The sequence below is a fragment of the Sus scrofa genome, chromosome 13 (assembly GCF_000003025.6).
Source record: "Sus scrofa isolate TJ Tabasco breed Duroc chromosome 13, Sscrofa11.1, whole genome shotgun sequence".
Taxonomy (NCBI): domain Eukaryota; kingdom Metazoa; phylum Chordata; class Mammalia; order Artiodactyla; family Suidae; genus Sus; species Sus scrofa.
The window spans coordinates 21,538,399-21,549,791 of record NC_010455.5 but is presented as its reverse complement, the minus strand read 5'-3'; the positions used below and the strand labels follow the sequence as shown (position 1 = coordinate 21,549,791).

General features: G+C 42.3%; 1 protein-coding gene across 1 annotated transcript in view; it reads right to left on the bottom strand.

Moving 5' to 3' along the window:
• Nucleotides 1,008-11,393, bottom strand: part of STAC (SH3 and cysteine rich domain) — a 119,215-nt gene continuing 108,829 nt past the window's right edge. The window contains 1 exon segment of the mRNA XM_003358355.4: nt 1,008-5,793. Coding sequence (XP_003358403.2) covers nt 5,695-5,793 — 99 coding nt within the window. The 3' untranslated portion in view covers nt 1,008-5,694.

The window sequence follows — 11,393 nt, the reverse complement described above, 5'->3', positions numbered from 1 at the left end:
AAAGATAGGATTGTGTGCTGGCCATGATGAATGGGGTTGGGAATTTTTCTTAAGTCAATACTCATGGTAACTCTGAAGTCATTACAAAGATAGTGACTTTCTTCTCCAAAGAGATCCAGCCTAATATTCTACCCTCAAGGAGTTTAGAGTCTATTCACTGAAATGTTAAAAAAATTACCCCTAGTCAATCATGAAGTGATAGATGGCAACTGAGTGGTTCTGGCTGGGGCTGTGCAGTTTCAGAGGTTCTGAGCTTGGTCCGGGGCCACTGGTCTTACTGGGCTTGCTTCTGTGGAGTCTGGGAAGCCACTGGAAGGTTTTAAGCATGGAGGCAACAGGATCAATGTGATGATGTAGGAAGATGATTCGGGCTTTGAGGTTGACTCTGAAGAAAAAACACCAGTCTTGTAGGCAGCACAAACTTGAGCTGGAGCTGGATGTGATTCTTTTTTTTTTTTTTTTTTTTATTTTCCCACTGTACAGCAAGGGGGTCAGGTTATCCTTACATGTATACATTACAATTACATTTTTTCCCCCAGCCTTTCTTCTGTTGCAACATGAGTATCTAGACAAAGTTCTCAATGCTATTCAGCAGGATCTCCTTGTAAATCTATTCTAAGTTGTGTCTGATAAGCCCAAGCTCCCGATTCTTATCCTACAGTGATTGCTGTAACTTTTCTTTCTTCTGTCAAAGCTCTCTTACCCAATATTGAAGTTTTCCAAGAATATTTTTAGAACTTCTTCACTTAAAACTTGTTCCTTTACAGTTTTCTCCAGGGAGTTAAAGACAATGTTTACTTAGGAAATAACTTGGGTGATTCATCCTAAATGTAGAAAAGGAAGCTGCAGTGGAGAGCTCTGGTTGGCCTTTCCTTCCTCCAAGCACTGGCACTAAAGAAGTGACTGGAGGTCCTTGCAAGGTGTCTCTCATTTTAATCCCACTGCTGCTTTCTCTTGACTTCCTTGTCTTTTAGAAAGCACATTAGCAAAAATAAATAGAACACAGATGACCCAAATGCTTTAATCATTTATTTAGTAGACACATATTGAGCTTTGTACACCAGACAAGGCTTTTGTTTGCCAGCATTCATTGAACATTCATAAAGATTATTCACATATTAGTGCAAAAGACAAAATACCAATTACTTCCTCAAAGCATAAAATGGACCATATTTTCTGAAAATGGTTTTAATGACATACACATAAAACTAAAAAAATCTGACAGTAAAATCAAAGCTATAATTCAGAGTATTTTAAAATAAGTATAAATGTGGTTAAAGCTGAACTTAGAGGAAAAGTTATAAACTTGGATTTTTTTTCTTAATAAAGAATGAAAATAAATGAACTAAGCATATTTCCAAAGAGATGATTTAAAAGGAATAGTAGACTAAAAAGAAAAAAAAAATCACCATGCATAGGAAATCAAGGAGTCCGGTGAGTAATCTGAGAATCTGAGTAAATGAGGCCAGTGGAAGAAACCTAAAGATGATCCATTATTTTTCTTGGAAATAAGTATTATTATTTTCCAGGGTGTATTTTCAGTATTTCAGTATATCCGGACTTCCAAGAAGACATGGAAGATGTTTAATAGTTGTTTAAATTTGATGATGAGATGATAAAAAAAATCTGCCATTTTTTTATTTTTAAAAAAGAACTGTAAAATAATTGTTATTATCTTGTTAATTTTTTGAGTTACATTCCCCTCCCCTGCACAGCAAGATTGAGGACTATTTAAAACTTCGTATTGGAAGATAAGGAAAAAAACATATTCTAAGGGTCAAAAACACCAGGTGTTGTACAAAAAACACAACAGAATAGCAACTGAGAAAAATCTAAGAGATTGTTATGGGATGTCATTAAACTAGTTTTAATTTTTTGTCCGAGTTGTTTGTGAGGTGTTTTGTTTTATGATAAATCTGAGGAGCACACCTGCTCAATCAGTTTACTGGGGGTGCTATTTTGGGCAATGCTAAACTTTCATTTTTTTAGATTTATACCAGCCTACGCCCTGCTGGCCAGTATTTTGTTAAAGCTATCGAAGCATGAAAAAGCTACTCATCCTCTTGAGTTTTTCATCTCTTGGGAAACAGATCCCACTTTCTCCTACTCCCTGCAGACTCAGATTCCAGAGTAGATTGTCTTTCAGCCTTCATTTTTTACTATGGTTGTGCACTTTTGTCTTTTTCAATAATTCGTAGGTATCTTAGTGAGATGTAGGAAGGGGCTATTAGGGAGAATTAGGGCTATTAGGTGAACCTGATATCATAAGAATTCTCTACCAAAGAATTTTCCTGTGTTCCCTGAAATGTTCCGGTTGATGCTAACAGGTGTTTCATAGTTCTAAATCACTTTATTTAAACCTAAATTTCTATTTGAGCACATACACTTTTCATGTGTGTGGCTCTAGGCTGGGGCCAACAATAGGTTTCCATCCTGGCTGTCTTATCCTTGGAGAAGCCAGTGATCTGTGGTGGTTTTGGATTTCTGTGGTGCTTTTTAGCGGTGTTTGGCACTAGACTATTTCCATGTGTTGTGATTTTCCGACTGATTCTTCTCTCTTTAAAAAGAGGAGAAAACCATGTACTATCCCATGAGTTGCTCTCAATATGTAACACAGATGCTGGACTCTTCCTCTTGATGGGAGTGTGTGTGTGGTATGTAGAGCTGGGGAGGAAAAGTGGTCTGTGAAATCAATACTACTGGTAGCCAGCTAGACACCCACACATGGGCTTTCTTTGTAGACCCACTGCCTACATTAAAGGTGCCGCAAATGTCTGCTAGTGATGGGAGTGAAAGAAGTTCAGGTTTTTACCTCCTGGGCCCGGATGAAGGTTCAATCAGTTCTTTATTTTGAATTCACCATGATGGAATCCAAATCCTACAGCATGGGTGGTGAAGTGTAGGGCACAGCTTCCGTGGTTTTGCTAGATATGTGCCATCCCTTAGTTGGAGGTGGTGGGAGGTGACAGGGTCCAAGGATGTCCCCTCATGCTGCGAAGAATGTCAAGGCCTTTCTTCATCTTCATATTAACACTTTCCCCTCCTTCCCTGTCTCCTCACTGGGGTCTGTCTCCTGAGGTTGTCATCTCATCCCTCTTCCAAAACTGTGATCCTTCTTCCAGCCATTGAGTTGTGGAAGCCCTTGAGACTTTGGTAGGTCATGGCAGTCCTTGTCCTTGCCATTTCTGTAGCCAGGCAGGAGGAGAAGCAAAGCGATGGCTCCTAAAATCTGTGTGTGTTTGTGTTTGTGTGTGTGTGTATAAGTATCCACGTCAATCTATGCCATCAGAAACATCTTGCTTTTTCTCTGATATCTGGATGAGTCCATATCTTTAAGGAACACTAGGTATCTTGCATTTGGAGGGTTAACTACCCATAATGTTTGCAAAACTTATGAGCCATGTTGTGCAGAAAGTCTTTTTTTCTCCTTTTGAATGCTGGCTCACATTACAAAGGCCCTCTTCCAGTTGGCTATTTTTGTATAACAAATCACTCCAAAACTTGGTGACTTAAAAAACATATTTATCTTGCTCATAAATCTTTAACTTGGTCAGTGCTCAGCCAGATGACTGCCGCTCTGCGACGTCTGGTTGTCGGGTGCAGTCATGTGTGTGTGGTCTCTCACTGGGTCTCTCCAGCATTGTGGTCTCAGAGTAGATAACTTTTGTGGTGGCTCAGGGTTCCAAGAGATCAAGAAGGAAGCTTCAGGGGCTTTTCTGACCTTGCCATGAATGTTACACAGTATCACTTCCCCTGTATTCTAATGGCCACATAAGACCAGCCCTGACTCAGTGTGGGAGGGGGCTACAAAAGGCAAGCGTATCAGGAAGCAGGGATCACTGGAAGACCACCTTGGAGGCTGGCTGCCACAGCCTCCTTCTATTCAACTTCAAAAGGCGAACTGATTTTTTTTAAAAATGCAATTGAATGTGCACAGGATGTGACACAACTGTACCCCAAAGTTTAAGTGGATATTTTATGAGAAAGAAGAGATCAGGACACATGTTTTCTAGACTCCTTTCAGCCACTGTATTATCTTTATTAAATGGAATATTGAATTAGAGGCATTCCATTTTATGGAACGGCAGTCATACCATCCATGCTTGATCAAAGAATCCATCTTAACTTGTACACTCAGTTCTGCCTGTTGTACCAGAGAGGGAGGAAATTCTGGATGCTGGCTTTAAAATGAGAGTAAGGCATCCAAACTACTGTGAAACCAGCAGCCATCCTGTCTCAGCTCCTGACTTCACACTGAGCAGTAACAACAACAACAACAAAAAAATAAATAAATGGAGATGAATGATCCTTTGGTTTGGGAAATAATCCTTACATGCACAGGATGCATCCATGTAGGTCTTTTTAAAAAACCAATTGTTCTAATGATTTTATTGCTCTGTAACAAAATAAACCAAACTGACATTAATTCCAAGGTCATTGTGAATTGAAGTTTAACCGTATTAATGACTAATAGGAAGCAAGTTCGTATACTAGGAAGAGGCTTGAGGAGGAAGGCATCACAGTATATTGTATTCTTGTAAACATTAGTACCAATACAGAGTAACAGAGATTCCTTTAGCTGATGCTAAATAGGCCCCGAGTTTCTCTGCTTTCAGAGGGATGAAGCATTGAGAATTCTTTTCCATTTTACACCTGCTAGGGCATAAGAGTCTGCCCTAAAGAAGAATGGATTCCAATTTGGCTACTTTTCTCCTAAAATGCTGTTTTTGCTTCTCTTCTATGTTTCTGGTTCCCTGCAAGGTGGGCTCAACCTCTAAAAGGGAGTCCTACAGGATGGCAGGAGGAAAAATGGCCACCTCAATACAGAGGATGTAACATAAAGATCAAGTTCTCCTGGAGACTTCCTGCCATATTTGCTTCCCCAGCTCCGTCTCCTTGGGGAAAGGACTTCACAACTGGAAAGGCTGTATAATCATCAAAAAATAAGGGCTCTTGACCCTACCTCACCCCATCTTGGCCCACTGTATCTGTGCCTCAGATCCCACTGTCATCTTCATCAGCAACTAGAGCAGCAGGAGGGACAGCCTGACAGCAATCTCTGGGCAGATTAGGTCTTTGCAGTTGGTACCACATCAACTTAGCTCTCACATTTAATGCACACCCAGGACTTATTGGAGGACAGAAGAGACAGCATGATTGCCAAGTGAGGGGAGCATGTGGGGAGCACGTGGTGAGCACTGGAATGCTGAGGGCTGGGAAGCAGGGCTTCCTGATATTCTGCAGAGAGACTGCTGGGGTGTCAAGTGTGATGATGCTGATTGATCTGCACTGGGGACAAAGGTCTAGAACAAGAATCCCGCTTGGCTGCACGGATCTGAACGTCACACTGGGGCCATATCCCAGCAGGAGCGCCCTCCAACCAGTTAACTTACACCACATGAACAGGGAAGAAGTTGCATCCTGAGGGACGGTGGGCTCACTGCCCACTGAGTACGGTGGCACTTGACTCTGCTGGCCGACTCTCTCAGCCTCACCCTCACCTTGGGCAGCCTGGATGTGCTGTGCAGTTGGCCCTCTGCCTTGTACCTCTTGCTCCACAGTCTCAGATCCTTGAGTCTTGCCTCACTGTTTCCTGGGTGGCCAGTCAGCACGGCAGCAACTCTGGGTTAACACAGTGTGAGATGGGGAATCACAGCAGAGCTTGCTGACTTCAAAAAGAGGAGGGGCCAGCAATCAGATGTTTTCTAGAACCTTGAGGGGGACGAGACCTCTCTTCTTTCCACTAAGGACTCTGATAAAGCCATCTTGTTCTTCTTCAGAAGTCACACAGATCTGAAAGAAAGGAAGGAAAAAAAAAAGAAACTTGTCAATGGGAAAGAAGCTAGAACCTGAGGTTTGAATCACTGCTGCCTGAGGTCAGCAAAACACCAAATTGGAAAAGGATTGGTTTAGGGAAATTGGGGCTTGGTAAGAAAAAGCTGTGATAAGAAGTTAGGTAGCACCCTGGCATGGAATATTTTCTGAGATTCAGCTTTATGAATGAAGATCCGTAAAGTGGGACTGAGAATTCGGTGTCCCTGTGAAGAGTCCCTAGGACAATAGAATGAGATAATGCTTATCATGGAGCCTAGCATGTGGCATGTGATGAGTCCTCAATGCATTATTCTAAAATCCAAAACAATGGCTAGCATTCAGAGGGCTTCTGCCATGTGCCTGGAAGCTTAGGGACACATACAATATCAGAAGGGTCAAAGGAAGCTATTTCATTTCTGGTCCCATGCAAATAGATACTAACATCTGGTATATTCCATTAAGTCTACGCTGGACTTAAAAAGGAGGTGGACAAAAATCCATCTGGAGACCTTTGTCATTTACCACATACAGGCCACTGAAGGGCATATAAAGTAAGCTATAAATAAGATGAGGTTTTGAAGAGCTGTTAGTGTGCTGTGAGTTTCTCCTGCTCAACCTGCTTCCAAGAGTGGTGGGTTATGTCTTAAGTTTATTTCCTAAAGACAGAGCCTGAGACAGGAGTCCCTGTGCAAGTGACTTGCTACAGGAGTGTTCTATGAGGTGGGGCATGAGGGAAATAGGATGGGGCAAGAGAAGGAGCAAGGCAAGCATGTGGTCTCCGCTGGAGATGAATCTTGGCCTGATCCCATGGTGAGCTCCAGAGCATTAACTGTATCATAGGATTTGAAGCAAGGGGTCTGGACTAAATAGTCACTGGCCACTGGCTGATCTGGAGGCTAAGAGGTATAACCTCTCTGATGAGGCAGTTCTTGTTCTGTAAAGGGGATATCCTGGAGAAGAGTAGTTGACACAGCAACTGGAAGATGGGGGCTTCCACCTAGTGAAGGGCATAGAGGCAGTATACCAACAGAAACCAAAGGAGTGGGCTCTTCTTTTACACACAACAAGGAGCTTTATTATGAAGTATGAGGATACTTAAAGAGCTTGATTTGTGACTCCTGAGACACAAACTGGGACAGACAATGGACTGGTATTTCATTCATGTGTTAGAAATCTACTACCTGCTGGTTAAGTGTCCCTCTTGTCTCAGTCCCATTTTGGTCCTATTTGGCTAAAGTCCTACAGTCCAACACACTTCTGGAAGCATGTATGCTAATACTCTCTAAGGTTTTCCCCTGTGTTGCCTCCATACTTCTTAAAACTTAAATGTGCTACCGTGTATAGAAAATGAAAAGTCATTTCATTTAAAAAGATTTACTGCCTACCAGCTTGAACTCAGTCTTCCCCTCAGAATACCTGTGCAAATACAGAGTTGTCCTACTACTGAATGCCCAGACTGACAGCCATTCTAGTAGCTGAAATTTCTGTAAGACCTTTGGAACTGAACCAACTGATGACTGAAGCAAGCTGTGCAGCTGGAGCAAGGATAAGTCTACCAGCCTGAAAGGTGATTCTTCCTCCATGGTCTGTTCCAGTCTCAGAGATTTAGCATCTGCTCTGGGCAGAAAATTGGGAAGCCTTTTCTCTATACTATGGGCTCTATTTTCTGATGTAGCCAACATATGCTTTTTCCTTCCCATCACTTCCTCCCAATCAATGCCTCTTGACATTTATTGGGACACTGTGGTCCTCCAAGAAGAGGAAATGATAGGAAGCAGGGGGCAAATTAGAGATGGCACAGGATATACACAAGTATCTTCTGGGAGGAGAGGTTCCAGCAAATGAAACACAGTGGAAGGGAATGGAGACAGGGGTCTTGCATGAAGGATTTTTATGTACTCCAGGAATTGAGAACAATGGGGAAAAAATGATGGAAGTAGAAGCAAGTCCTGATTCAGCCTGGAAGACCAATATTGGATAAATTCTTCTTAGATACCATAAATTAGTAAAGGAGTCATCCATAATCACCTGCATATACCTGTAAGCCCCCAACTGGACATTGAGCCAGGCCCACATGGATCCATTCAGTTGGGAAACCACAGCTCTGCACCGACTGCTTTTGGTGAATTATTTGAGGCAGATGCCGTTGGTTGATATCAACAATCATTACTACCCTCTTCCCATGCTGCAGAGTCCTGACTTTTTTTCCATTGTCCATTCCTACCCTGAGGGACTCAGGTAGATCCTAATTGGTTCAAATCTGTTTGTACCTTTCTTGCTAGTTATTCCCTTGGTGATTTCTATGGAACTATGGGACTGAGTTCCAGCCAATGAAACAGGAGGGAATATCTGCTAGGAACATTCTGGGAGGTTTGTTTTTCTCTTAAAAGAGATGCACTAGGAAGAAAATCTTCTTCTGGCAAGGATTCTTGGAGTGGCTGAGGTCATCTGTGACGACTAGGGGAGGTGGCTGGCATTTCAAGGATAGCAGAATGGAGGGAGGGAGAGACGCAGGTCCCTGAAATCATGGGATCAAGCCAAATTACAAATCTAAGAACTGCCCTGTATCCAAAGAACTGCTCTGTATCCAGACCTCTTACTGTATGAGTAAAATATATCTTTTGAGGTTACCTCAATTGGAGTTTTGTGACTTGATAAGTATTAGTTCACTATTGTTGTTATAGAAAATTAATAACCAGGAGTTCTTGTCGTGGCGCAGTGGTTAACGAATCTGACTAGGAATCATGAGGTTGCGGGTTCGGTCCCTGCCCTTGCTCAGTGGGTTAACGATCCGGCGTTGCTGTGAGCTGTGGTGTAGGTTGCAGACGCGGCTCGGATCCTGCGTTGCTGTGGCTCTGGCGTAGGCCGGTGGCTGCAGCTCCGATTCAACCCCTAGCCTGGGAACCTCCATATGCCTCGGGAGCGGACCAAAGAAATAGCAAAAAGACAAAAGACAAAAAAAAAAAAAAAAAAGAAAGAAAATTAATAACCACAAACTTAGTGGCTTTTAGCAACACTATTATATCACAGTTCTGTTAAGTCCTCCGTCTGGTGGGCTTGGCCAGTTCGCTCTGCTCTGGGTTTCACGAGGCCACTATCAAGGAGTCAGTAGGGTCCTATTCCTTTCTTCCTCTTCTGTTTCTCAAGGAGAGAATCCAATCCAGGCTCATTTAGGTTGCTGTCAAATTCAGTTACTTGTAGTTGAAGGACTGAGGTCCCTGTTTCCTTGCTGGCTGTCAGCTTAGGGTTATTCTCAGCTTCTAGAGGCAAGCTGCATACCCTGACTTGTGGCCCCTTCCTAAAGCTTCAAATTCAGCAAGGATGGGTTGAGTCCTTCTCACACTTAATCTCTTTCTGACCTACCCTTCTGCCTCGTCCCTCTCTGTCCTCTTCTGTTGCATCTCTGTCTCTAGCCAGCTACATTTCACCATTTTTAAGAGCTCAGGTGATTAGAATTGGCCAATTTAGGCAATCCAGGCTATCCCTCTGTCACAGGGCCCATAACCTGCGACATAATCACAGCTGCAAATTTGCTTTTGCTGTAACAAAATTACCACAAAGTTGGTAGCTTAAAACAACACAAATTTATTATCTTGCAGTTCTGGAGAAAAGAGTCCTAAAATCGGGGTGTCAGTAGGGCTGTTCTCCTTCTGGAAGCTAAGAGACTTCTAGAGGCCAACTGCTTTCCTTGGCTCACATGCCTTTCCCTCTTCTTCAAGCTAGCAGCACACATCTTCAAAGCCCTCTTTTTCTTTCTCTCTCTCTTCCTACTTTCACTGTCACATCTCCTTTTCTGACTCTGATCCTCCAGTCTGCCTCTTATAAGGACCCCTGTGATGACATCACGTTTACCTGGATAACCTACATCTCAAGGTCCTTAACTTAACCATCGTTGGGTAAGGTTGTTACACTGCCTTCCACGGATGAAAGGATCAAGACTGGTACTATAAAGCTTTAACAAATATTGCAGGAAATATGTATATATCTGAAAGTTCTTCTTTTAGACATGTTGGATGCAGTAGGTTGAAGGAAAAATTGGTCTTGCTGTTTTAAGAGAGAATGTCTTGAAGTGAAGGGATAATGCAATGAGATGTCAAAAACAAAACAAAACAAAACAAGACAAAACACTGCAGAGGGAAGGGGGCTGATTGAGAAGAAAACACTACAAGGAAATAAACATTAAATTAAGGTGAATGTTAGAAACGATGAAAGACTGAACCGAAACTTCAGAAAATTAAAGCAGGGACTACCTTGAAACAGTTTCTTAGGAAAAAGTGGAGTGATAAAGTGGGAAGCAATAAAGAGATTAAAACTATGAAGGAACTATGGTAAAATGAGATGATTCAACTAAAGAATTATTATCTTTTTTTTTCTTTTTTTTGTCTTTTGTCTTTTTAGGGCCACACCCTCGGCATATGGAGGTTCCCAGGCTGGGGTCTAATTGGAGCTGCAGCTGCTGGCCTACACCAGAGCCATAGCAATGTGGGATCTGAGCCACGTCTTCGACCTACACCACAGCTCACGGCAATGCCGGATCCTTAACCCACTGAGCAAGGCCAGGGATTGAACGTGAAACCTCATGGTTCCTAGTCAGATTCATTTCCACTGCTCCATGACACTAACTCCCAACTAAAGAATTATTAAGTTTCTGAAGGAAGAAGCATTAAGATCAAAAGAAATAACTAGGGAAAACATTGGCCACATGTAATAGACCAAGTGTATTTTAAAAATATTTTTCAGTAGTGTAAGAAAATAAGAAAGTACATAAACAGATTATTCGTAAAAGAAACACAAATGCCCGATACATATGTGATACAATTTCAACCTTCCTAACCATCCATAAAATAAGGATTAACATTGTTGAAATGACAGATATCAAAAATAGTAATGTTTAGTTCTGGCAAGGATGTGGTTTTCTGAACATTCTCACTGCAGCTGAAGTGGGTGTGAATTGGCACAGACTTTTTGGAGGCAGTTTGGCAGTATGTACGAAGAAGAGTAAAAACTGTTTATCTGTTTCCTTCCTAAATTCTAAAGCATATCCTAAAGAAATAATCAGAGTTATGGGAAAAAATTTAGGTTTAGAGGTGATCATTACAGTTGTCAGTAATAGTTTTGAAAAAGCTCTAAGCATCCGATAACAGAGGAATTACTTAAATACATTCTTGTCTATCTAGACTAGAGGCTGGCAAACTCTTCTGTAAAGGACTAAACAGTAAATATTTTAGGCTTTGCAGGTCATGTGGTCTCAATTCCAACGACTCAACTCAGCTGTTGCAGCAGGAAAGCAGCCACAGACAATGCATAGCTGAATGAGTGCAGCAAGGTTCTAATAATATTTCTTTAAAAAAACAGGGGCCATGGGAGTTCCCATCATAGCTCAGCGGTAACGAACCTGACTAGTATCCCTGAGGATGCGGATTCACTCCTGGGCCTCGCTCAGTGGCTTAAGAATCTAGCGTTGCCATAGCTGTGGCATAGGTCGCAGATGAGGCTCAGATCTCAAGTTGCTGTGGTGTAGGCCGGCAGCTGTAGCTCCGATTCGACCCCTATCCCGGGAACTTCCATGTGCCCTGGGT